Source organism: Eumetopias jubatus, unplaced genomic scaffold (assembly GCF_037043125.1).
Source record: "Eumetopias jubatus isolate StellerSeaLion01/CBP00866 unplaced genomic scaffold, mEumJub1_p1.0 scaffold_6, whole genome shotgun sequence".
NCBI classification, from domain to species: Eukaryota; Metazoa; Chordata; class Mammalia; order Carnivora; family Otariidae; genus Eumetopias; species Eumetopias jubatus.
Window position 1 is genome coordinate 145,451,245 of NW_028274812.1, and position 25,187 is coordinate 145,476,431.

The 25,187-nt window shown below is 42.1% G+C and overlaps 4 protein-coding genes across 4 annotated transcripts; 2 read left to right on the forward strand and 2 right to left on the reverse strand.

The window, feature by feature from the left end:
* Positions 1-8,170: 8,170 nt before the first annotated feature.
* LOC114212547 (histone H2A.J-like) lies at positions 8,171-8,563 on the reverse strand. The gene has a single exon (XM_028107450.2). It carries the CDS (start codon positions 8,561-8,563, stop codon positions 8,171-8,173), a length of 393 nt encoding a protein of 130 aa, XP_027963251.1.
* A 319-nt stretch (positions 8,564-8,882) lies between these two features.
* On the forward strand, positions 8,883-9,266 carry LOC114212556 (histone H2B type 1-A). Its single transcript, XM_028107467.1, has one exon. The coding sequence runs from the start codon at positions 8,883-8,885 to the stop codon at positions 9,264-9,266; it is 384 nt and encodes a 127-aa protein (XP_027963268.1).
* A 4,706-nt stretch (positions 9,267-13,972) lies between these two features.
* Positions 13,973-14,356, reverse strand: LOC114212628 (histone H2B type 1-A-like). Its single transcript, XM_028107561.2, has one exon. It carries the CDS (start codon positions 14,354-14,356, stop codon positions 13,973-13,975), a length of 384 nt encoding a protein of 127 aa, XP_027963362.2.
* LOC114212504 (histone H2A type 1-H-like) lies at positions 14,355-15,030 on the forward strand. Its single transcript, XM_028107385.2, has 2 exons — positions 14,355-14,412; positions 14,633-15,030. The coding sequence occupies exons 1-2, from the start codon at positions 14,355-14,357 to the stop codon at positions 15,028-15,030; spliced, it is 456 nt and encodes a 151-aa protein (XP_027963186.2).
* The last annotated feature ends 10,157 nt before the right edge of the window (positions 15,031-25,187 follow it).

Below are 25,187 nucleotides of genomic sequence, written 5' to 3' on the forward strand. Positions count from 1 at the left end.
TTACGCATACATTTCAGATACATGGTGTGGGTGTCTGGTCTCTGTTTAGACAAATGTGGGCCCCGACGTAGCCTATCGTGAGGCGGAGAAGAGAAGGGAGTCACCCCTGGTGGAGAACCACCGCGCTAGATGAAGAAAAGCACTAACTGATCGGATGCTTTCTTGATGTGATCTAGGACTTGGGCCCCTGTGAGGTAGGTATTAGTGCGCGAGGAGGAGACGAGGAACAGAGAGGTTAGGGAACTGGTTCAACAGCTGGGCTCTGAGGCAGGTCGGTCTGTTTTCCCCTGCTCACGGGAGCCAGCAATAGCCATTGAAAAAAGACCTGAACAGCCACCTGTGGGGGTTCTACAATTGTTCGTGTAATCACCATTCTTATTTTATATCTTTCCTAGTTCACGGAAAGGTTGGAGTCTGAATGAATATTTTCAGCACTGATGTCTATTTTTCTCCCCAGGACTATTAACTGCAGTATTCAAATTTCACTGTACGTTTTCAAAAGTGCCATTTCAGAGACGTGTTAAAAAATTGGATATATTTTCCCCTGGAGTGCCTGCTGGGCTCCCTCTGGTGTCAGCTAAGATTATATTTGACTGTGACCACATTTCACACTAATGAGGAATACATCCTTCCTCAAGGGGCCGTTTCAGAAATCCAACTGGCTCTTATTGATGACATTATAAAATTGTTTTATTCAGATTTTACAAATATTCTGGGAAGGGTCTACCATAACTTAAGTGTTATAAGGTTAGAAAACAACAAACCTGAACTTCTTGTTTAATTTTGGGAAGGACCCAAATCAACATTTCACAAGATGGGACAAACTGACAAGACAAACATACAACTGTCAATATTTCCATCTGTGTTTATCTGTATATAGGAGCGAATGAAAATGTCCAGTCTCACTCTGATAAAAAGAAATGCAAATTAAAATAAAAATAATGTGGTAGGGCTTTAACTTACCAACGAAGCAAATCTTTCTTTAAACAACACCAAATTCTATGAGTGCAAAATAAAACAGATCTATTCTCATGCTTCGCTGGCAGCTTTTTCATGCAGCCATCTGGAAGAATTTTTGAACACTATGCAGAAAAAGCCATAATAATCTTGCATACTCTTTGACCCATTCATCCTATATACCTAGGAATGGTTTAAGCAAATAATTCAGAAGGAGGAAAAAGCTGCTTGCATGGGGATGTTCATTATAGTGCTGACTGTAATAATAAAATGTTCAGAGCCAACAACGGGAGAACGGTATATTTAGGTGAATTATGGCAAATGATCCCTTCTAGTATAGTAGTGGTTAAAGTGGGCTTTAGAGTCAGAATGTCTGGGTTGAAATGTCGGCTCCAATGCTAGTTCTGTGATCTTAAACAGATTGAATCTCTTCATCTGTGCAATGGGTATAATAATAGTACCTACCTACATGATTATTTTGAAAATGAAACAATACCAAGTACATAAAGCACTGAGTGGTGATGCATAGTAAGTGCTCAATAAATGTCTTTTGATGGACTATTATGTACCTAGTGAAAATAAGAATTGGGAAAAAACCTAATAATATGACATTTAAAAAAAATCATATTGAGGGGCAACCTGGGTGGCTCAGTCGTTGAGCATCTGCCTTTGGCTCAGGTCATGATCCCAGGGTCTTGGGATGGAGCCCTGCATCGGGCTCCTTGCTCGGCGGGAGGCCTGCTTTTCCCTCCCCCACTCCCTCTGCTTGTGTTCCCATTCTCGCTGTCTATTTGTCAAATAAATAAATAAAATCTTAAAAAAAAATCATATTGAAATAAAAAGTATTCTGTATTCATAAAGGCTAGTAGAAAACACAAAAATTAAAATAAATTTGTCAAAATATTGAAGTCATGGATGCCTTTTCCCCCTCAATTTTCTATGTTGCTATTATTTTTGTCACTAAAACACTAAGTCGTGGGCACCTGGGTGGCTCATTCGGTTGAGCATCCAACTCTTGATTTTTGGCTCAAGTCATGATCCCAGGGTCTGGGGATCGAGCCGCAAGTCAGGCTCCGAGCTAGCAGAGAGTCTGCTTGAGAATTCTCTCCCCCTCCCTCTGCCCTTCCCCCCACTCCCTCTGCCCCTCCCCCCACTCCCTCTGCCCCTCCCCCCACCCCCACGCTCTCTTTCTCTCGAAACTGGATGGATACAACTTCCACCGGAACATGTTAGACGCTGTAAATGAGATTCATTCAGGGTTCAACAAGATCACCAAAGAGGACCATCCCTAAATGGCCCTAAGATGGAGGATGGTCAAGGACAGCTTCACAAATGATGTAATGCATGAAAATGATCTTGGAAGATTGATAAAAGCTAATTAAGTGAAGAGAGGAAGGAAGAACATTCCAGGGAGGGAATATAACGAAGAAAGGCAAAAGTGAATTAAAGCAAAATGGGTCCAAGGAACTGAAGTGTATGGATAAAACCACAACATGGGAGAGTGTTGTAAGGGAAGAGCCCAGCGATGTAGGCAGGGGCCACATCTCACAGCTGAGCTGGACAATCTGAGCTTTGGGGGAACCACTGATGGACACTGCTGGAGGAGGTCATTTAGAGGTTGTGACCTCAGGTTGACCCTCAAACTGGACCAGGGCAATTGGAAGCTCCATACCCACTCCCCTGTCCTTGGAATGTATGTCCCACCCACTGTTCCTGTACAAGGAGTCCCTTCGAGGGCATAGACAGCCTTGAGAGAGCACCGTGTTGAGACCATCTGAATGATACACAAAGACTGAGCCCAGGCATGGCCTCTACAGAAACTCTTAAGATTCTGGTGGGTGGATGTGGAGATCTACTCATCTTGCTGCCGCCCAAGACAAGCCTTGTACGCAAGTTCCTTTGCTTATTAAAGCTGCCACTTACCGACCTAGAGTGGCCGGCCTCTGCCTTCAGTCTCTCCTTGCCCTCTGAGCACAGGGGCTAATTTTGATTCTCACTCAGGGAACTCCCAAAGTTGTGAGCCAACCAACAACTGGCGAGCCAACCAGGATGCCAAAGAAATGGGTCTCGGGCAAGAGGCATCCAAAGAGGGAACCCCAGTTTGGCCTGTGGGGAGGGGTGGCCCATAATAGGTCAGATGCTTGGGAACTGCTGCATGAGTACAGGGACGCCCCGAAAATGCCAGCCGGTCCCATGCATTTGGTGGAGGAAGTGTGCACAGCATATGGCGGCAAAAAAGGGAAACCAGCGGCTGCCACAGTGGGCTGACCTCCTCTGTGGGTGGTTTGATGGCCCCCAGTACCTAAGTACAGGCTGTAGCTAGGCTTACAGAGTTGGAAGAGCTGAGGTTAGAGAAGGACGTGCAGTTGCCCCTACTCTGCAGGCTTCGGGGCTGGCAGGTGAGCAGGACGGTGCTGGAGGCCTTAGCATGCCGTCATGCGAAACGAGGAGGGCGCAAGCTGCGGCAGATCAAGGTCAGAGCGCTTGTGACAAAGCCTGGTTGGGATGCCAAAAGGTGGAATCCCCGGGAAGGGGAGGAGAGCGAAGAGGAGGAGGCTGGTGATTGATGGCGAACACCTGGACCCTAATACAAAGGGAAACAAAAGCACAGCCCCTTGCCAAATGCTTGGGGCAGGCAGAGTAGAACATTCCTCCAGGAAGCTCCCAACTGTCTTCACGTTAATGTTCTGCCAGAGGGAAAAACAGCCTTAGCTTGACAATAGCAAGGTCTCCAGGACCCTGTGAGTCTTCTTGAACATATGAAAGTCCTTTTAGAAACTTCCCTCTCTCTTTACCTCCCCCAACTCCAAAGATATAATCAGTCACCCATCAGGCCCCCAGTGCCGTTCTTTCTGCCCATGGGTCCTGTTCTATGCTAAAATAAAAAAACACCTTTTTGTACTGAAAAATCTCAAGAATTCTTTCTTGGCCATTGGCTCTGAACCCCAATATTTCCACATTAGGCATGATGAGAGAATATACTCGCACTGAGCTTTTTTTTTTTTTTTTAAAGTAGGCTCCATGCCCAATATGGGGCTTGAACCCACGACTGAGATCAAGAGTTGCATGCTCTACCACCTGAGCCAGCCAGGTGCCCCCCTCCCCTTTTTTCCCACTGAGCTTATTGACTTACCTGCCAAGTTCCAGCAGAAGGCCAGGGCAAGTGCCCCAACATGGTTGGTGTGGCTATGGGATACGGGGGCCATAGCTTTTCTCTGACCAGGCTGGAGGCAGAGATGATGAGCATCACAATGCACCCTGCCCTCTGGCAGTGCCTGCACAGGGCCCAGGGGCTCAAAGTACTCACTCCCAAATAGATTGAATTATTCTAGCCTACAGGGAGGTTTGGCTCAATGAGGGGCATGCGGGAACCTGGGAACCTGGAACTCTATAGATAAAGTGCAGTAAATTCTCAGGGAGCTGGGAATGAGACAGGCCATCTAGGCCTCCGTCTTTGAAGGGTCTGACCTGGCCACATTCACTGCAAAGAATGAAAGCCAAGAATCTCCATTCAGCCCTTAGTACCTGGTACAGGACGCTGATATCCAAGCTGAACCCAGTTGTGGGACAAGACGTTGATAGTGGGCAATCCATTGTTATCTGGGGGACATGGACAGATCCTGGGAACAGGATCTAGGAAAGACGTTAGGGTTTGAAGCTGACGGCCAAGAAAGAATTCTTGAAACATCTTTGGTGCAAAAAGGTGATTTTATTAAAGCACGGGACAAGACCCGTGGGCAGAAAGAGCTGAACTGGGGTCGTGAGGAGTGGCCCATTACATACTTTCAAGTTGGGAGGTGGTTAGGGAGAGCGTGAAGTCTCTAAGGAGCTTTGGAAGCAAGGTTTCCAGGACCTTGAGGGGGCTAGCTATTGTTGGGAAAAGGTCATTTATTACCGTCTAATAAAACCTTAGTCACGAGAGCCTTCAGATGTATATGCTTGGGGGTCATATGCTTGGGGGATGATGGCCAACACGTATCTCGGGGGATAGAGATAAAGGAAATTTCTAAAGGAATTTTCATATGTTAAAGTAGACCTAAAGGATCCTGGTTTGGGGGGTTAGTTCGGGCTCAGATTGCCTTTTGCCCTTAGCAAAGTATTAACATCGAGGCAGCAGAGTCCCTAGAGAAATGTCCCTCTGCCTGTTTCAAGGACTTGTCAGTGGGCTGTAGTCAGTAAGGAAATCTAATAATTTTCTTCTGCCTTTGTTTCCCACGTCAGTGTGGGCTGGGGGAAAGACCGGAGATAGAGAGGGCACTTGAGAAGCCAAAAGGCTATTCCAATTAGCTATAAAGGACCTGGTGTGAAGAGTTGTATTTCATCTGTTTGTTTTTGCATTTAGAACTCTTCCCTGTTTTCTGTTTTGTTTTGTTTTGGTTTGGTTTGGTTTGGGTTTGTTTGTTTGTTTTGTAAGTTTATTTTGTTTTGTTCTTTTCAGTAAGTTTTCGACCTTGGAATAATTTTAGATTTACAGAAAAGTTGTCAAGATACAGTTCCCATACCCTCCCTATCCAGTTTCCCCTATTGTCAATATTTGTGCATTTCTCACAAGCAAGGAGCTAACATTGGTACATCTTAGTGAACTGAACTCTGAACTTTGTTTGGATTTCAGTAGGTTTTACCTAATGTTTTGTTTTGTTTTGTTTTCCTGTTCTAGGATCCAACCCATAATATACGACATTTAGTGGTCATGTCTACTTAGCCACCTCCGGGCTATGGCAGTTTGTCAGGATTTCCTTGATGAGGAAATTCCTCATCAGAATTCCTTGTCAGAATTTTTGATGACTTTCATAATTTTGAGGACTTATAGTCAAATATTTTGTAAAATGCTCCTCAACTTGGATTTGCCTGATATTTTCCTCATGGTTTGATTGGAATTATAGGGTTGTTGGGAGGAAGACCAAAGAAGTGACATGCCCTTCTCAGCACACCATATTAAAGGCCCAGGTTTTCGACATGGCTTATCACTGATGCTGTGAACACTGATCACCTGGCTGAGATAGTGTTTGCTAGATTTCTCTACTATAAAGCCACTTCCTCTCTCCCCTGCCTTTCCATACTCTGTGCTTTGGCAAGGCTGGGGACTTAAACTCTATCTCCTTGATGGAGGTGTATCTATTTAAATTTAGAATTTTTCTGTTTAGATTTTTCACATATCCCTCATCTAGACAATCACTTGTGTATACCATTATTCTTTCTTGATTTTAAAATTTCACATTAAAAAATTTAATTGCTATGTTCTAAACATTGCCTAATTTTGTTCAGTATATCTGTGCAATTTTTTAGTCTTCAGAATTTTTCCTTCCATTTGTGCCCTCCCCAATTGCATGCCTTAATTGATATTTATGTACATCATTCAAGAAAGGGTTAACTTTCTCATAATCCAATTTTCCCTAATCAACATATTATGTACTTAATTCTCATCTTTTAACTTCTTATAGAACTTTCTACCTTTCTTCATATCTACTTCTATACATATCCTATGTGTAGATCTCAAGTGTCTGGAATGGCTTGCTTTATTTTGGAAACCAATGAGCTTTTTTCTTTTAGATAAGGTGGACTACTGAATATTTTGTAATTTTGTATTTGACAGTCTCACTAAATGTTCATTTGTTTTCCAATTTTTCTTGGTGTTCACAGTACAAACAAATCAACTGAAACTATTTTGTCAAAATTTTTGAAAAGTGTGGCCAAAATTTCTTAATAATTTCAAATAATTATGATAGACATTCTTGTCATATTCCTCTTATGAGACTGACACTAGTATCTCTCCATCACACATGATACACCAAACTTGGTTTTGAGACATGTTGTTCTGTATTTTAAGAAACGATTCTAGTCCTTTTTATTAAGCATGTGTGTGAAACCACATGAATCAAATATTCACATATGCCCTAAATTTTAAGATTAACTTGCTAACTTTTGGTTTTCTCATATATTGTCTAGAGATTTCAGGATACTGGAAAATACTAGTGTATTTGAAAGGAAATTCCTTTTCAGAAGATACTTTAAGAAAACCAGGCATCCTTGCTGGACTGATGTGTGGTAGGACTGCCACCAGTTAAACTGAAAGCTACAAGATTACGTCGCTCCTCTTTGTTTTTTTTTCTTTTTCTCTTTAAGATTTAAGTAATCTCTACACCCAACATGGGCCTGGAACTCACAACCTTGAGATCAAGAGTTGCAAGCCCGGCACCCCCTCCTGTTTGTTCTTATCCAATCATCACTTAAGTATAGTTCTTAACTCGGGGCGCCTGGGTGGCTCAGTGGTTGAGCGTCTGCCTCTGGCTTAGGTCATGATCCCAGAGTCCTGGGATCGAGCCCCGCATAGGGCTCCCCGCTCAGCGGGAAGCCTGCTTCTCCCTCTCTCACTCCCTCTGCTTGTGTTCCCTCTGTCTCTCTCTCTGTCAAACAAATAAAAATCTTAAAAAAAAAAAAAGTATAGTCCTTAACTCAATAAAATATTAGCACTAAAGTTGCCTGTTTAGGGGCGCCTGGGTGGCTCAATGGGTTAAGTGTGGGGCTCGATTTCAGCTCAGGTCATGATATATGGGTCCAGACATCAAGCCCAGGTGGGGCTCAGGCGGAGTGTGGAGCTTGGTTGGGATTCTCACTCTCCCTCTGCCCCTCCCCTATGCTCTCTCACATGCGTGCTCTCTAAAAAAAATGTCACCTGTTCACACCGGCTCAGAAACGAAGTGGTGGTTGTAATGATAGTGTAATTGCAGTTCCTCCTCCCAGTCACTCTGGTATGTGGTGACTAAACACTTTGCTGTCTGGGACGCCTGGGTGGCTCAGTCGGTCGGTTAGGAGAAGCGTTCTTGATTTCCGCTCAGGTCATGATACTCAGGTCAGGTGGTGAGATCAAAGTCTGCAGTGGGATGCGCTGAGCATGGAGACTGCTTCAGATTCTCCCTCCTTCTCTGGCCCTCCCCCTGCGCTCTCAGAAAACCCTAGCTGACCACTTACCAGGAAGGCTTGTTCAGCCTTAACAGCTTTAAAACTCAAAAGAACCCGTTAGCAGAACCAAAAGTCATTTTGAAGTGCTGGGATTTCTACCGAGATTCACGGTACAGGTACATATAGGAAAACACCTCACATATTTGGCAGTTTATGCACAGCCTTTACTGATCATTTGAGTGGCTCTGAAAAGAGCCTTTGGTTTTTCTTCTCCAAACGTTCAGGTCACTCACTGGGATTCAGGACTTGGAGATTACTTGCTCTGGACTTTGGGGGGGCTCTCGGTCTTCTTGGGCAGCAGCACGGCCTGGATGTTGGGCAGGACGCCGCCCTGCGCGATGGTCACGCGGCCCAGCAGCTTGTTGAGCTCCTCGTCGTTGCGGATGGCCAGCTGCAGGTGGCGCGGGATGATGCGCGTCTTCTTGTTGTCGCGCGCCGCGTTGCCCGCCAGCTCCAGGATCTCGGCCGTCAGGTACTCGAGCACGGCCGCCAGGTACACGGGCGCGCCGGCCCCGACCCGCTCCGAGTAGTGGCCCTTGCGGAGCAGGCGGTGGATTCGGCCCACCGGGAACTGCAAGCCAGCTCTAGACGACCTGGATTTAGCTTTAGCGCGCGCTTTGCCACCCTGCTTCCCGCGCCCAGACATAGCTGAGTCCGCCGCAAGAAACTGCAGCTGCTAAAGCCACTACTGGGCCTATTTATAGCCTGACAGTAGGTTATGATTTGTTATCTGATTGGCTGATGGCTATCTAGCCAATCAGAAAGCCCGGCCAGAATCACCTCATTTACATTCACGCCACTACCCATTAACCAATCAGACGGTGTCTGCTCGACACGTCACTTCAGAGCTGTGCCTATAAATACTGCTCTCACCAAGCTTCTCTGCTCTTTGCTTGCTTGGTGTTGGTTGGAGCCCTGAGAGCTGTCACTGGAGAGCTGTAACGCTATAGAGCTGTCCACTCATCATGCCAGAGCTGATCTCAAAGGGCACTACCATTTCCAAGAAAGGCTTCAAAAAAGCTGTAACTAAAACTCAGAAGAAAGAAGGGAAGAAGCGAAAAAGATGTCGTAAAGAGAGTTATGCCATTTATGTCTACAAGGTGTTGAAGCAGGTGCATCCTGACACCGGCATCTCCTCCAAAGCCATGAGCATTATGAATTCGTTTGTTACTGACATTTTCGAGCGCATCGCTGGCGAGGCGTCCCGCCTGGCGCATTACAACAAGCGCTCGACCATCACGTCCCGGGAGATCCAGACGGCCGTGCGCCTGCTGCTGCCCGGGGAGCTGGCCAAGCACGCCGTGTCCGAGGGCACCAAAGCCGTCACCAAGTACACCAGCTCCAAGTGAACTTGTCCAAGCGCGTGTTTTCAGCTAATCTAACTCAAAGGCTCTTTTAAGAGCCACTTACATTTCCTCCAAAAGGGCTGTGAACTCTGCTGACAGGACACAGTTCCTTGATTGTGACAAGCTGAGAATTCAAAAATCTTGCTTCTAAAAGCGGTGAAAGTAGGTGCTAGTTACTTGAATGGTGCGACTTGTTCAGCCAGCTTAGGACCAAACAGTGATGTAGAACTAGCAACTGAAGCTGACGAAGTACTCTCCCCAACGGTGCCAAAATTCACATTACATTCTCTGGCTACCAGTCTCCATACAAGCAATGCTCCTTGAGTTTGAAGAATATTTGTAATCTGTACATGTGGATGGGGTTGCTGGCGGAGACTAGGCTCCCAAGGGATGCATCAGGGGTTTTGTTTTTTAAAAATTTTATTTTGGCATGTCAGGGCAAATTGAAAGGGATAAAGCACAAGGCCAAACAGGGAGCCTGAGGCAGGGCTGGACCCCAGGACCCTGGGATTATGACCTGAGTGAAAGGCAGATGTTTAACCAACTGAGCCATTCTGCCTTTTGCAAAAAACTTCCCCTATCAGAAGACAAGGGTCTGAAGCTGTGGAGAGCTTTTGGGGGCCCTAGAGAAGTGTGGCCTGGAGAATATTAATGTTTTGCTTCCTATTTACTGCTGTGCGTGAAAGAATTGGTCCTATACACTAGCCTAGCTGCCCTCAAGCTGCAGTTTGAGGTGCTGTCTCTTGATTACAGGTTTGGAGCCTGTTATTTGTAGAGAGCATGGTGACACTGGGATGTGTAAATCTTACCATGAGGTATTCCATATTGGAATTAACCTGGCTAACCACAATCTGCTGCTAAACAGTAACTTTAACTGAATCTCTTCCTTTTTTACATTGCTTTTCTACACCTTATGATCACTTGTTCTGTTGTAGGATTGATCATTAAATGGTGTTTGTGTCCTGTATTATTGCATCATCTGGACTCTTAGAGAAGAGACCAGGTGTTGAAGTCCATGTATGGACTGAATTCATCGACAAAAGAAAGGGATCAAATTACTTCCAGTAAACCTGTGATTTAGCTGGAATCCTCAACTTGACTTAATTTAAAGCACTTTTTTATGATTTAGAAATGTATATATTTCCTTTGCATTACATAAACTTTAGTACCACCTGATAGTGCCAAGCCTGACAGGTTTTACCTCAGATTATGTTTTGGCTGCAAATAACAGGAAGTACCAAATGAATGAGCTGATACAATAAGTAATATCACTAATCAGGATGCCCAAAGGCAGAGAAATTCCAGGAGTGGGATGATCAGAGTCCTGGCTCAGTGCCCTGATTGCCTCAGCTCTTCTCCGCACCCTGACTTTACCCTCATGCTGGCCACAGGTTCAAGTGTTCATGCAGATGGGAGGAAGTAAAGGCAGGAAGAGACAGTCTGTTTCACTGGGTCTCTGAGAGCAAGAAAAGCCTTCCCTGAGGACTTCCTTGTCCCTTTTCCTTTTTTTTTTTTTTTTTTTGAGAGAGTAGGGGGGAGTGGTGCAGAGGGAGAGGGAGAGAGAGAATCTCAAGCAGACTCCTAGCTCAGCACGGAACCAATGTGGGGCTCCATCTCACAACCCTTTGATCATGACCTGAGCTGAAATCAAGAGACGCTTAACTGACTGAGCCACCCGGGCACCCCACCTTGTCCCTCTTCTAAACCTGAGTCTAGTCTCAAGCAGTGCGTAAGCCATTCACCTACAGGGAATGGGACCATGTGACTGGTATGGATAAATCAGTTTCCTTCATATAAATTTGGCATTTTTTTAATTAAATATAATTCTAGGTATTTTGGTTTTGGTCTTATTGTAAATGGTGTATTTCCCTATTCAGATTCTTCTAGTATTTAATTGTTCTAGGTCAAAGTATCAATATCTGTGCATCATTTTTATATCCTATTATACCTTACTGAATTAACTTATATTCTTGTTGGCTTTCTGGTAAGTTCTGTTGGGTTTTACATTTTTGTGATAATATCCAAAAATAAACATTTTACTGCCTCCTTTTAATTAGTTTGCTTCTAATTTCTTTCTCCTGTCTGATTTCAATGGCTCACAGCCTTCATAATGATGTTAAATAGAAATGAAAAGAGTAGGCATTGTTTTTTTCCTCATTTTGCTGAAGAATCTTCTGCACTATTTCTCATTAGATATATTTCGTAATAATGAGAAATAATTCTTCTATGTCCACTTTATTGAGAGCTGTAAGTTAAGAATGGATATTGAGTTTTAGAAAATGCCTTTTCAGCATCACTGGGGATTGATCATAAACCCTTCCTCTTTAGACATATTATAATGAGTTATTTTAATAAACTTCCTAATACTGAGTTATCCTTGCATTTCTGCATAAAAACTTGCTTGGGCATCATGTTCACTTAATGTTCTGCTGAATTCTGGCTGTCAATATACATTTACAATTTATGCTTCAATATTATAAATTAGATAATCTCTCTTTTCCTTTTTTGTGTGTAATGGTCAGCTTTTGGTATAAATTTTTATTCAATTCATAAAAATAATATGGAAGAGAATGGTCTTTTTTTCTTTTAAAGATTTATTTATTTATTTGAGAGAGAGAGAGCGCACCTGTGCACGTGCATAGGCACACAGGAGTGGCGGGGGGAGAAGGGGCAGAGGGAGAGAGAGAATCCCAAGAAGACTCCCCGCTGGTGTGGAGCTTGATCCCACAACCCTGTGATCATGACCTGAACTGAAACCAAGAGTCAGATGCTCAACAGACTGAGCGACCCAGGCACCCCTAGAAAATAACTGTCTTTTTAATACCTGAAACTGAATACATTGGAATTCTCTTTTCTTGAAAACTTTGGTAAAATTCCTTTTTTCACACTTCTTCAGTTGACAGTTCTTTGACCATTTTCCCTATTCTTTTACGAAACGATTTTGTTTAGATTTGCTAATAATTTATAATAAGTTTTGGTAAATTATATTTTACAAGAAAATCATTTAAAGTTATCCTTTTAGAGATAAGCAAATTGGTATCTAATGATTTTATCTCCACTGTGTTTGTAACTATAAGTCCTTTATTACCCCTAATTTTGTGTTTGTGTTTTCTCGCAAACCCCATCAGTTACTGGCTAATCTTTTATTTTTTAAAATGTATTTATTTGCTATTTCTTTACTTTGGCATTTATTAGTTTTACTGTAATGAAAAATTTAAAAGCGGTTTTGCCATTTTTCTTTTTCTTAAGTATTTTTTTCCAGGCAGGTTTTTCATTATTTAACTTTTCGCCTTCCACCGACTCACTTTATTTTTATTTTTCCTAGCTTCTTTAGTGGGGTGCTTACTTCCAGAGACAAATCTCACACTGCACGGTTTTGATATAAATGAATTTCAGTTATGACAGTTCGGTTAAATAAACCAATACCAACAATGCAGTACAAATTTCAATAGTGAATAGTTGCATAAATTACAAACCAGTGCTGGCTCTTCAGTTCGTAAGTCACTGCACAAATGATAAATGCACATCGTGTTCTATCATGTGACCTATCATGTCACTTATTTTATTTATTTTAAAGATTTTGTTTGTCAGAGAGAGAGACAGCACAAGCAGGGGGAGCCTCAGGCAGAGGGAGAAGTAGGCCCCCCACTGAGCAAGGAGCCTGATGTGGGGCTCAATCCCAGGACCGTCAGATCACAACCTGAGGTGAAGTCAAACGCTTCACCGACTGAGCCACCCAGGTGTCCCATGTCACTTATTTTAAAATGTGTGGGTTACTGGACACCACATATGTTACTCAGTTTATGCACAAATAGGAAGTATGTACTTTTAGTTGCCGGTTTGTCTCTCCCGGTGATAAATGTGCACAAGAATTGATAACCAAAAGAGGGATTTGGCCATCAAGATGAAAGCCTAACAAAACAATGAAAAATAATAATCCTGGAAGTGGAATTGAGGCTGAATATAAAAGGGGTTCTAGAAGAAACAGCCAGTAGTGAGACTGCCGGCAGTCACTGTCAAGAGACTAGCTACGTGACCAGACAAACTCAGTGAAGGTGAACTCGCTGACATAAATGAGAAAGTGTTTGTGTTAAAAAGGATGAAGATGTTCCAGAGAAAGTATAGGAACTGATCCATAGAATTTTTGCACACACCATAGCTAATGTAAAGAGAAAGTAAAACAGCTGTTAACTACTGCTCCCATACTAGATCATCTTAAGGTCTGTAAGTTTTAGTTCTATGAAGTAATTCCACAGTATCTAATACAAAGTACTTAAAACAGGTTTCTTAGAGAAAGGCAAGCCATATTCCTTATGGTCCTCATGGCTCATGTAAGGACCTCCCTGAGGACACAGGATTATTGGAGCCTCTTTCTGTTCAAAGAACTCCCTTCTCCAAGTTGCTTCACCTAGATCTCAAGTCTCACTGAATTGCATAAAAAATCCGATAAAGTATTTAGAACTAAAAAATAATCAGCAAGCACTGCAGTGGAGACCTTATCTATTCTTATTTCTCAAACATAAGGCATGAACAAAGTGAGCTTGGCAAACAGACCCAAGAAATCTATTTACTTGTTACGCCAGCAGTTCCCAGGTCAGAAGACCTACATACATGGAGTACAACTAAGAGCCTACAGTCTTTTGAAAATGTGGGTGGCTCTTAAAAGAGCCTTTGGGTTATAAAAAGCTTGTCTGGTGTCGGGACTCGTTTTACTTGGAGCTGGTGTACTTGGTGACGGCCTTGGTGCCCTCGGACACGGCGTGCTTGGCCAACTCCCCGGGCAGCAGCAGGCGCACGGCCGTCTGGATCTCCCGGGACGTGATGGTCGAGCGCTTGTTGTAATGCGCCAGGCGGGACGCCTCGCCGGCGATGCGCTCGAAGATGTCGGTGACAAACGAGTTCATGATGCTCATGGCCTTGGACGAGATGCCGGTGTCAGGGTGCACCTGTTTCAGCACCTTGTAGATATAAAGGGAATAGCTCTCTTTACGGCATCTCTTCCGCTTCTTCCCTTCTTTTTTCTGAGTTTTGGTTACAGCTTTTTTGAAACCTTTCTTGGAAACGGTAGTGCTTTTCGAGGTCAACTCTGGCATGGCTGCCGAACACCTCCGAAACGGCCGCTTACTGGCACTTAAGGAGGCCAAGTGCTGTATTTATAGGCACAGCGCTCAATGACGTGTTGGGCAGCCAACATCTGATTGGGCAATGGGTAGTGGCGTGTTTGTAAATGAGGTGATTCCAGGAATGTTCTCTCATTGGTAAACTACCAGCCAATCAAATAGCAACTCACAACCTACCGTTAGAATATATAAAGGCCGGGCACCTGACCCAACGGAAATTTTCTTCGTTATTACACATATGTTCCCGAGCTATCTCAGAACGCGGCAAGCAAGGCGGCAAGGCTCGCGCCAAGGCCAAGACGCGCTCGTCGCGGGCCGGCCTCCAGTTCCCGGTGGGCCGCGTCCACCGCCTGCTCCGCAAGGGCAACTACGCCGAGCGGGTCGGGGCCGGCGCGCCCGTGTACCTGGCGGCCGTGCTCGAGTACCTGACGGCCGAGATCCTGGAGCTGGCGGGCAACGCGGCGCGCGACAACAAGAAGACGCGCATCATCCCGCGCCACCTGCAGCTGGCCATCCGCAACGACGAGGAGCTCAACAAGCTGCTGGGCCGCGTGACCATCGCGCAGGGCGGCGTCCTGCCCAACATCCAGGCCGTGCTGCTGCCCAAGAAGACCGAGAGCCACCGTCATAAAGTCCAGTGCAAATAACACCTCACAAGCGGTAAAGCTTAGCGAGTGAAAACAAACCCAAAATGAACCCAAGGCTCTTTTCAGAGCCACTCATATTTTCTGAGAAAGAGCTTAGATTTACAAAAAGTTATAAAGAACAGTAATGGATTCACCTGCAACAAATAAGGATTTAATAGACCACAACTCTTTTAACAGGATGCTGAAAATTACCTAGTTAATGGTGACCGAGGCCTCTGAAGCAGTTCACCTTAGTGCACAGTAATTTTTACAATGGAACTTTTTTAGTCCTCCAGAGTAGATAGAGCAACCATCTAGCAGGCTCCTGGGGGCAGATGTGCCATTCTCTTTCAGAAAAGAGCAAACTTAGATTAGGGCTGTTGTGACAACAAACTTAGCACCAAACAAGGGGTATGGCTGGCCTTTTGAGACTTCGTGGATCATCAGAACATTGTGACTCTATTCCATGGGGTCATCAACCCAATCCCACCCTCTGCTGCTAGAATCCATGAGGGCAGTGAGATAGGCTGGTCTGTCACTTATGGTTTCTTCTCTTGCCCCGAGTCCTCTAAAATCCTGAAATTTATCAGAACTGGACCACATTTTTACTTTCTACCTAGTAGAAATAAAACACATCTATCTTCCCATCCTATAAATTCTTACACAATCCAACTAAACTCACTATTATGTTAATCAACCAGTAATATATGACCATCATATAAGAATGGCACCCAAATAACACAATGCTGGAAATAAGAACTAAACTTGTTGCATTCACTGGAATATAACAATATTATTAGATCACTGACAGTTTTCTCTTTAAAATCTGGCAGCAAAATTTGGGATTCCTCAGATGAATCTCCTCTCCCTTTGTTATCTCAGAGAAATTAAATCCTACATGATATAAGTCATTTCAGTCCAACACCTTTCTTCTGATTCTCCTTAATCCCAACCATTCAGGTTCTGCTTAGATTCTAGGCTGCTATCTGTGTTCTTTCTGGGCAATTTGGGATCTTGTATCTTAAGGGCCCAGGTAGGGCTTAAATCCAATAATAAGTGTCCTTATAAGAGACCCAAGAGAAGACACAGAGAAGGGAAGATCATGTGAAAGTCGAAGGCAGAGACTGGAAGTGATATGGCTACAAACCAAGAAACACTAAAGATTCCTGGAAGCCACCAGAAACCAGGAGGGAAACATGGGACAAATTCTCTGAGTATCCAGAAGGAAGCAGTTCTGTTAACATTTGATTTTGACTTCTCCTTGCCAAGACTATACAAGACTAAATTTCTGTTTTAAACCCTCCAGTTTGTGATAATTTGTTATAGCAGCCATAAGAAACTAATACCCTCTCTTTTAAGAGGATGCAAAGACAAGCTATAGACTCAAAGAAAGTAGCTTCAAGGCACATATCTTACAAAGGACTAGTATCTAAGATATATAAAGAACTCCCAAAACTCAACAGTAAAAAACTACTCAACAATCCATTTAGAAAATGGATGAAAAACATAAATGGATATTTCACCAAAAAGGATATACAGATGGCAAATAGACACATGAAAAGGTGTTCGATATCATATGTCATTAGGTAATTTCAAATTAAAATCACAACGAGATGCCACTACACACCTACTTGAATGACCAGAATCCAAAACACTGACACCACCAAATGCTGGCTAGGAGCTGAAGTAACAGAAAACTATTGTTCATTGCTGGTTGTAGTGAAAAATGGTACAGCCACTTTGAAAGACGCAGTTGCTTATAAAAGTAAACATTAGCTTACTATTTGATCCAGCAGTTGTCTATCTATCTATCTATCTATCTACCTATTTATCTATCTATCTATCTATGATACACACACACACACACACACACACACACAGATATATATATAATATCCCAAATATTTATAGCAGTTTTATTCACAATTCAGTTCAATAGATGACTGGATAAATAAACTATGGTACATCCATACAAGGAAGTATTATTCAGTGTAAAAAGAAATAAGCTATCAAGCCATGAAAAGGCAGTAGGAATCTTAAAAGCATACTGTTAAGTGAAAGAAGCCAGTCTGAAAAGACGACATACTGCATGAGTCTAATAACATCCTGGGAAAGGCAAAACTGTAAGAACAATAAGAAAGATCAGTGGTTGTCAGTCTTTGGTGGTAGGAGGAAGCAGGGAAGAAGAGATGCAGCACAGAGGATTTTTAGGACAAGGAAACCATTCTCTATAATACTATATGGTGGGTACATGACCTTATGCATTTGTCAAAACACACAGAACTAACTGCACAACACAGAGTGAACTTTAATGTAAATTATGGATTTTTGTTAATAATAATATACTAATAGAGATTCATTGATTGTAACAAATGTACCACACTAACATAGAGGTGGAGGAGGTGTATGAGGTATATGCATTTTCTGCCCAATTTTTCTGTCAACTTGAAACTGCTTTTAAAAATAAAGTCTATTTTTTGTTTTTTTAAAGGTTTTATTTATTTAAGAGAGAGAAAGAGCATGAGAGAGAGATCACGAGCAGGGGGGATGGGTAGAGGGAGAAGCAGACTCCTCGGTGAGCAGTGAGCCGGATGTGAAACTCTATCCCAGGACCCTGGGATCATGACCTGAGCCAAAGGCAGACGCTTAACTGACTGAAGCACCCAGGTGCCCACAAAGTCTATTTTTTAAAAAACAATCCCAAAAGATTACCTCCTATATAATTCAATTTACATAACGTTCTTGAAATGACATAAAGAAACAGAAACTGTATTAGTGACCCAAGAGTCAAGAGGGAGTGTGGGTGGCAGAGAAATGTCTGTGCTATAAAAAGGAAACATGAGGGATCCTTGCCATGATGGAAGTATTCTATATTGATTATATCAATGTCAACATCCTGGTGGTGATATTGTACTAAGTTTTGCAATATGTACCTTTTGGGGAAACTGAGTAAATGCTACATGGTATCTGTCATATTTTTTTACAACTGCATGTGAATCTACAGTTATCTCAAAAGAAAGTTCACTTAACAATTTTGGTAGGATGCTGTTGAAGTCATGCTGAGAGGGAAAACTAGCACTAAATGTTCATAACAGAAAAGGAGAAAGTTCTCAAATCATTACTACAAACTTCCACAGGAAGATATAGAAAAAGAAGAGCAAAATAAGTTCAATGCAAGAAGGAAGAAAGATAAGAAAAGAACTCAGGGCTCCTGGGCGGCACCGTCAGTTAAGCATTAACCTAAGGAATGCCTGGGCGGCACAGTCAGTTAAGCATCTGACTCATGGTTTTGGCTTGGGTTGTGATCTCAGAGTCATGAGACCCAGCCGCGAGTTGTGCTCCATGCTCAGCATGGAGTCTGCTTGAGTTTCTCTCTCCTTCTCCCTCTGCCCCTCCCACTTTTGCTCTCTCTCTTAAAATCAATCAAAAAAAAAAAAAAAAAGAAGAAGAAGAAGAGAACTCAGTGAGATTAAAAACAGAAAAACAATAGAAAAACCATGGCAACAGAATGTCTTTTAGAAAAATCAATACTATTGAGGAGCTCTATCAAGACTGATAATAAAAGAGAGAAATTACCAATCTCAGAAATAAAACGGGATATAACAGACCATTAAAATGATAATAAGGGAACACTGCAAGCAACCACAAACTAGAAGAATTCATCTGAGATAAATTAGAAAAATGGAATATTCTTATAACTTTTAAAGAAATGGAAATAGTAACTAAAAACTTTCACTCAAATAAAATCTATAGACCCAGATGGTTTCACTAAAGAACTCTATCAAATGTTTAAAGAAGAAATAGCTCTGATTTTCCTCAATCTCTTCCAGAAAATGAAAGAACACACTTCCCAACTGAAGTTGATTCTAAAATTAGCCCAATACTAAAATCATATAACATAAAAACAGTACAAAATAAAACTACAGACCAATATCCCTTATGAACATAGAAAACAATAATAGCAAATCAAATCCAATAATGTATAAAGATCAAGGAATGCAAGACAGTTTCAATATTCAAAATCAATCAAGGTAATCTACCATATTAACAGTATAAAGAAGAAAATTGTGATCATAGTAATGAATGCAGAGAAAATGTTTGACAAAATTCACTATCCTTTCCTGATTAAAAATTCTCAGCAGAGTAGGAATAGAAGAGAACTTCCTGAGTCTGATAAAGGACATCTACAAATACCCTACAGATATCATACTAATGAAGAGAGAGTCAGTGCTTCCCCCTAAGATCAGGAACAAGGCAAAGATATTCATTATCACCATTACATTCAACTTCTGAAGTCCTTCATAGCACAATAAAGCAAGAAAAAGAAATTAAAGGCATATGGATTTGAAAATAGGAAATAAAACTTCTATTTGAAGATGATGGGATTGTCCATGTGGAAAATCAGAAGGACACTACAACAAAACAAAACAAAACAAAAACAAAACTCCTAAAACTTAATAACTGAAATGTAAAGGAACTATAATATCAAACAATTTTGGGAAAAGAAAGAATAAAGTGGGAGGAATCACTCTCTCCAGTTTTAAGACTTATTTTATAATATGGTAACCAAGACTGTGTAGTAATAGGAAAGAGATAGATAAATAGATCAATGGACCAAAACAGGGGACCCACAAATAGTCCTACACAGGTAAGGCCAGCTAGCTTTTGACACTGATGAAAAAGAAATTTAAGGGAGGAAGAATAATCTTTTCAACAAATGATGCTAGACCAATAGGCAAAAGTAGGAAACTCAACCTAAGCCCTACACCTTTCACAAAAATTTGCTCAAAACTGATGGTAGATTTAAATGTAAAATGTAAAACCGTAAACCTTTTAGAAAGAGAAAAATCTTTGGGATCTAGAGCTACGCAAAAAGTTCTTAAACATACCAAAACCATCCAGGAGAGAAAAAAATTGGTAAATTTCATCAAAAGTGAAAATGTTTTGTGAAAGTCCTGTAAAGAAGATTAAAACGACAAGCTAAGAAAATATTTGCAAACTATAAATATGACAAAAACTTATAATATATAAAGACTTTTCCAAACTCAATAGTAAAAAAACCCCAAACTATCCCATTAAAAAATGGGCAAAAGTCACAAAGAGACATTTCACAGAAATTAATAAACATTAACATGAATAACCATTAGGGAAATGCAAATTAAGACTATGATGAGATATCAATATATACCTATCAGGCAACTAAAATAAAAAATAGTGACAACATTGAATGCTGGCATAAATGTAGAGAAATTCCATGTCTCATACATCGCTAGTGAGAAAACAAAATGATATGGTCACTTCGGAAAATTTCTTGGCAGTTTCTTAAAATGCAAAACGTATGTTTACCATATGATCCCGTGTTCCCAGTACTCAGCATTCATCCCAGTGAAATGAAAACTGACGTTTACACAAAGACCTCTATGTTCACTGCAGGGTTTGGGTTGTTTATTTTTGTTTTGTTTATTCTGTAACAGTCAAAACTTGGGAAAAACTAGAATGTCCTTTAAAAGGTGAATGTTAAACCGGCTATTTATCCCTACCATGTAATACTACCAAGCAATAAAAATAAAAGATACCAATACATGCAACAACCTGGATGCAACTCTGCGGAATTTAAATTTCATGAAATTATAAATTTCATTTATAGGACATTTCAAAATAAAATTATCGAGTGTTTATTAGTGCTCACTTCCACCTGTTGTCCTTGATGGTCATCACACAGGAAACCCCCCTTTGATGAAAGAACTTCAAAGTCTGAAGCAAGCCTTTGCTTCCGGTGAGACTGCCCAACACGACCCCGGGGTAGCAGAAGAAGCATACCTCCCCCAGCTGCCCGGGTTTCCCAGGGGAACCGACGCCCACTACCATCGCTGAACTTTAGGGCAAAGTTGCTTTAGGATCTCGCCCAACAGGTAAAATTCCTGTTTGCGGTCCTCGCATTTCTCATCGCCTTCCCTAGAGACTCAGGAAAACCCCTTAGACAATCAAGAGCAACACAAGCTGCCCTCTAAGACTGACGCCTTTCAGGGACTTGGTGGAAGGGGTTCATTTATAGTCCGTGTATTCAAATGAGGTTTGAAATAACCAGGTCTGATTGGGCGAACGATAATAAAAGAATATACATAAAAACAGGACGGCCCGTTCGACTCTCTGGTTGGACAGATGCCTAGGCGACCTCAGCCAATCAGAACATCCCCCAGGGAAGTTGCCGGAGGACCCTTCCCTTTAGTTGTGCCTTAAGTGCCCTTATTTCTGTTCCCTCTGTTTTTGAAGGTGGGAAGCAAGCGAGCAAGGCTGACAGCAAGGTGCGCTGTGTTTCCTCCGGGGCGGGCGAGCGGCGACCCCGCCGGGATGTCGGTGGATTCAGGAGCTGACCAACAACCCGGCAGCGGCAAGGCCGGCGCTGTGCAGGGCCGGCGGTCTGTCCATCGCCCAAGAACACCAGGGGCCGCCGCAGAGGCACGTGCGAGTCAAGTCTCCAGTTAGTAAAGGCCAGCGAGTAATACAGACTTCTGGGAAAAGAACACAACAGCAAACCAAACATCAAAGGCTCTTTTTCAAAGCCGTGCACCCAATTTCAAAGATCGAGCTGTGGCCAGATTACCAAGAACAATATACATTTCCATAAACCAACCCATTTAATTATGTTTGCTTGATAACTTTCCTGCAAATCATTCTGTGAGAACGGGTTTTACTGGAAACTTCGATTGTCATTAGATTTTAATCCTGTTCCAACCTTTCTCATTTTAAAAAAATGCTCTAGGTGCCCACTAAATTGATTTCAAGGCGGGGTAGAACACTGACTTGAAAAATGCTGGGACAATCGGAGCCAGAACAGAAGTGCCCATCTCCCAGCCTTACAGCCAGCAGAACTACTCTCCTGGGCCACAGCTATCCCCCCCCCACCCCGCCCCCCGCAAGGGTTTGAACGCAGCCTGAGCGGAGCCAATGAAAGAACTTTCCGAGATTTTCAGCTCTGCCCCTTAAACACACTTTTTCTTTCTTTTAGGAGAAAGACTGTGAATAAGACTCTGGAGCTGCTGAGGAAGGGTCTCCTGGCTCTTTGAAAAGACTGAGAAGAGAAGTGAAATGGAAAGGAACAAGAAAACTGGGTTTAGGACGTTTGGGGTGGGGAAGAGAGAGAGCGCATTTACACCCAAGCTTGGCCACCGTCCTTGTTCCAAAGGCCCTTAAATGTTGAGCTGCCCCAGTCTACTTAGCACTAAATCTTCCCTCCACTTTTGGCTCTTTAAAACATACTCTTTCAGTTTGACTTCTGTTACTTGCAAGAGACCATGTCTGACAAATCAAAGCCAAAACTAACTCTGCCCGTGGAAAGTTCCACCCCCCATGTGCTAGCGTAACAGAAAATTAATGCATCTCCCCTTAATTCTGCCCCTCCTCTTTTGTAACAATACTGATGTCTTTGCTCTTAATCCTTATGCTTCATTCAAAGAGAGGTGAAAATCTGAGTGGGAGAGAGAGGAAGCTGAGGCATTGAACTGAATCATTCAAAAGCTTTAAGGTACATGGTTGAAGCAGAAAGCACTCATGCAGAGTCTGAAGCTATGCCTGACATTCCTAAAGAAAACACTGGATGTTAAGAAAAAAGAAACTACTCTTGCTTTGGTCTCCAAGCTAAGATTAGAATGCTGAGGTGGTTGAACGAAGAGGAAGGAAAATACAGAAAATTTAAGGGAAACTTTTCTTTTCTAATAGGTGGCATTATGGCTTAAAAAACCCATGAATGTACCTTAATTAGAAAAATACTTTATTCCTAAAAAATGCTAACAATTATCTGAGCATCTAGCGAGTTGTAATCACTGACCACAGATTACCGTAACGAATATAATGATAAAGAAAATGTTTGAAATATTGCAAAAATTACCAAAATGGAGACACAAAGTGAGCAAATGCTATTAGAAAAATGGCACCAACAGACGCACTCCACACAGGGTTGCCAAAAACCTTCAATTTGTAAAAAAAAAAAAAAAAACCAAACCACAGTATCTGTGAAGTGTAATAAAGTGAAGCACAATAAAATGATGTATGTCTGCATGCAAAACCTATATTGAAAAAAAAAAAAACTTTAAACACCCCCCAAAGACTCAAATGTAGACTTGAATAAGTAAGACAGGGTTCCATACTTGTGGACAGAATGATGTAACATCCTAAAGATGCCCAATTCCGCTTATTCTTATTTAACTAGATGAAAAGAAAGTTCATGGGGGGGAAACAAACAAAGCAAATGGCCCTTAAATAGGAAAAAGAGTTCATTTATAATCAGAGTAAAGGGCAAATTAAAACTATATAGAGAACATCCATTTCTTCCTATCAGAAGGTCAAAAATCACCCAACCCACCCAAGTTGACAATGTTGAGGAGAAATGGGCATGCTTACATGCTGATGGGAGTGTAAAACAATGTAATACATATAGTATTTAGGACATTTAGTAAACTTTAACAACATACACCTTAACCTTGGACCCAGGAATTCCACTTCTAAGAATCTGCCCTGAAAATACAATTCCACACATCTGAAGTAACAAAGATGTACAAAGTTGCTCATGTAGCATTATTATAAATAAAATATTGAAAATAGTGTTAATGTCCATCATAGGGGAAAGGATGAATAATCTCCAGGACAAGATTCACCCTAGAGCACCCGGGAAGCCATAAAAAATGAATGAGAATCATCTTGAAGCTGGGGATGGAAGCCCCCAAAGACCCCACAATTTAGATGTATGGCTCCTAGCTGCCTCGGACCAGAGTCACGTAGACCTGTAAAACCCGTAAAATTGCCTCAGGAAAAACATAAAGTTGCCTCCCCCAAAATTCTGTGGGATGCTGTTCTGCCTGAGATAACAAACATCATGTGCCATATTTGCAAGAAAAAAATAAGAATAGTTTGCTGCTTAATAAGTCACAGGATATAAAACTTCAGCCCTTGACCTCTAGCTATGACATCACCACAGCAATCTGCCAAGAATGTTCCCCAGATCCAGTCCCTAAAGCGCAAGGACCAGGCCCCTGAAGCAGGACGACCACCTCCCTACAATCACACCAAAACCAGAAAGGAAGACGCCACAAGGGACAAAATGATCAAGAAAGGAAATATTTCAGCTGGCCTAATCCCTAATGAATCAAGACATTGATCCAAGACCCTGACACCCTTACCCTGAATTTTCACCCTTTAAAACCCCCGCTTATAAGCCATGGGGCAGTTCAGGGCTTTTGAGCATTAATTCCCTGTTCTCCGGGGTGGGCATCACACCAGTCAAAAAACACCTTCCTTCACTGCAAAAGCTTCATGTCAGTTTTTATTGGCTTGCTGGGCATCAGGTGGATGAACTCTCACCTGGTTGGGATCCCGTCTTCTTGTGCTGATAGAGATAGAGCTCCATGATACATTGTGAAGTGAATAAACAAGGGAAAAAAATTGTGTATCAAGTGTTACTTTTGTGGAAAAAAGAGGGAAGTGTGAGCCATGTTAATGTTTCACAGGTTCAAGAAATCAAACTAAATCGAAAGGAAAATAAGCATATTCTGAAATGGAAAACTGAAACCAAATAAGACTAATTATATATTGTGTAGGTAACACAGTCACACAGAGAATAGATTATTTCTAATGAATTTTGAATACAGTTCTCTGATGATACATTCTTGGTCAGATGTCTCCTATTTCTGCCGGAAACTTAAAAAAAAAAAAAATAAAATCCCGGTTTCTGTAAACCGATAGAAAAATACAGTAACTTCTATCTAGAACATCTTGAAGATAGTGTGGATTAAACTTAAAAGCGGGATGTAGGGGCCTGGGTGGCTCAGTTGGTTAAGCATCTGCCTTCAGCTCAGGTCATGACCTCGGGGTTCTGGGATAGGGCGTCGCATCAGGCTCCCTGATCAGTGGGGAGTCTGCTTCTCCCTCTCCTGCTGCCTCTCCCCATGGCTTGTGCTCTCTCTCGCTTGCTCACCCTTTCTCTCAAATAAATAAATAAAACTTTAAAAAAAAGTGGGGTGTATCTGTAGCTATTACACTGTAAATAGCCCAAAATATTTTTAAAATATTCCTCCAGTATTCAAAAACTATCTGATTCAGCAAGGTAGTTGCTCATGTTACTGACATCTGAGTAATATTCTGACATAAATTTTTCTGATTTGGTGAAATTTTTAAAAAAGAAA

Coding starts and splice junctions, on each gene's coding strand:
- LOC114212547 (XM_028107450.2), bottom strand. CDS start 8,563: ATGTCTGGGCGCGGGAAGCAGGGTGGCAAAGCGCGCGCTAAAGCTAAA.
- LOC114212556 (XM_028107467.1), top strand. CDS start 8,883: ATGCCAGAGCTGATCTCAAAGGGCACTACCATTTCCAAGAAAGGCTTC.
- LOC114212504 (XM_028107385.2), top strand. CDS start 14,355: ATGGCTGCCGAACACCTCCGAAACGGCCGCTTACTGGCACTTAAGGAG. Junction 14,413..14,632: donor ACTTAAGGAGGCCAAGTGCT/GTATTTATAGGC, acceptor TATGTTCCCGAG/CTATCTCAGAACGCGGCAAG.
- LOC114212628 (XM_028107561.2), bottom strand. CDS start 14,356: ATGCCAGAGTTGACCTCGAAAAGCACTACCGTTTCCAAGAAAGGTTTC.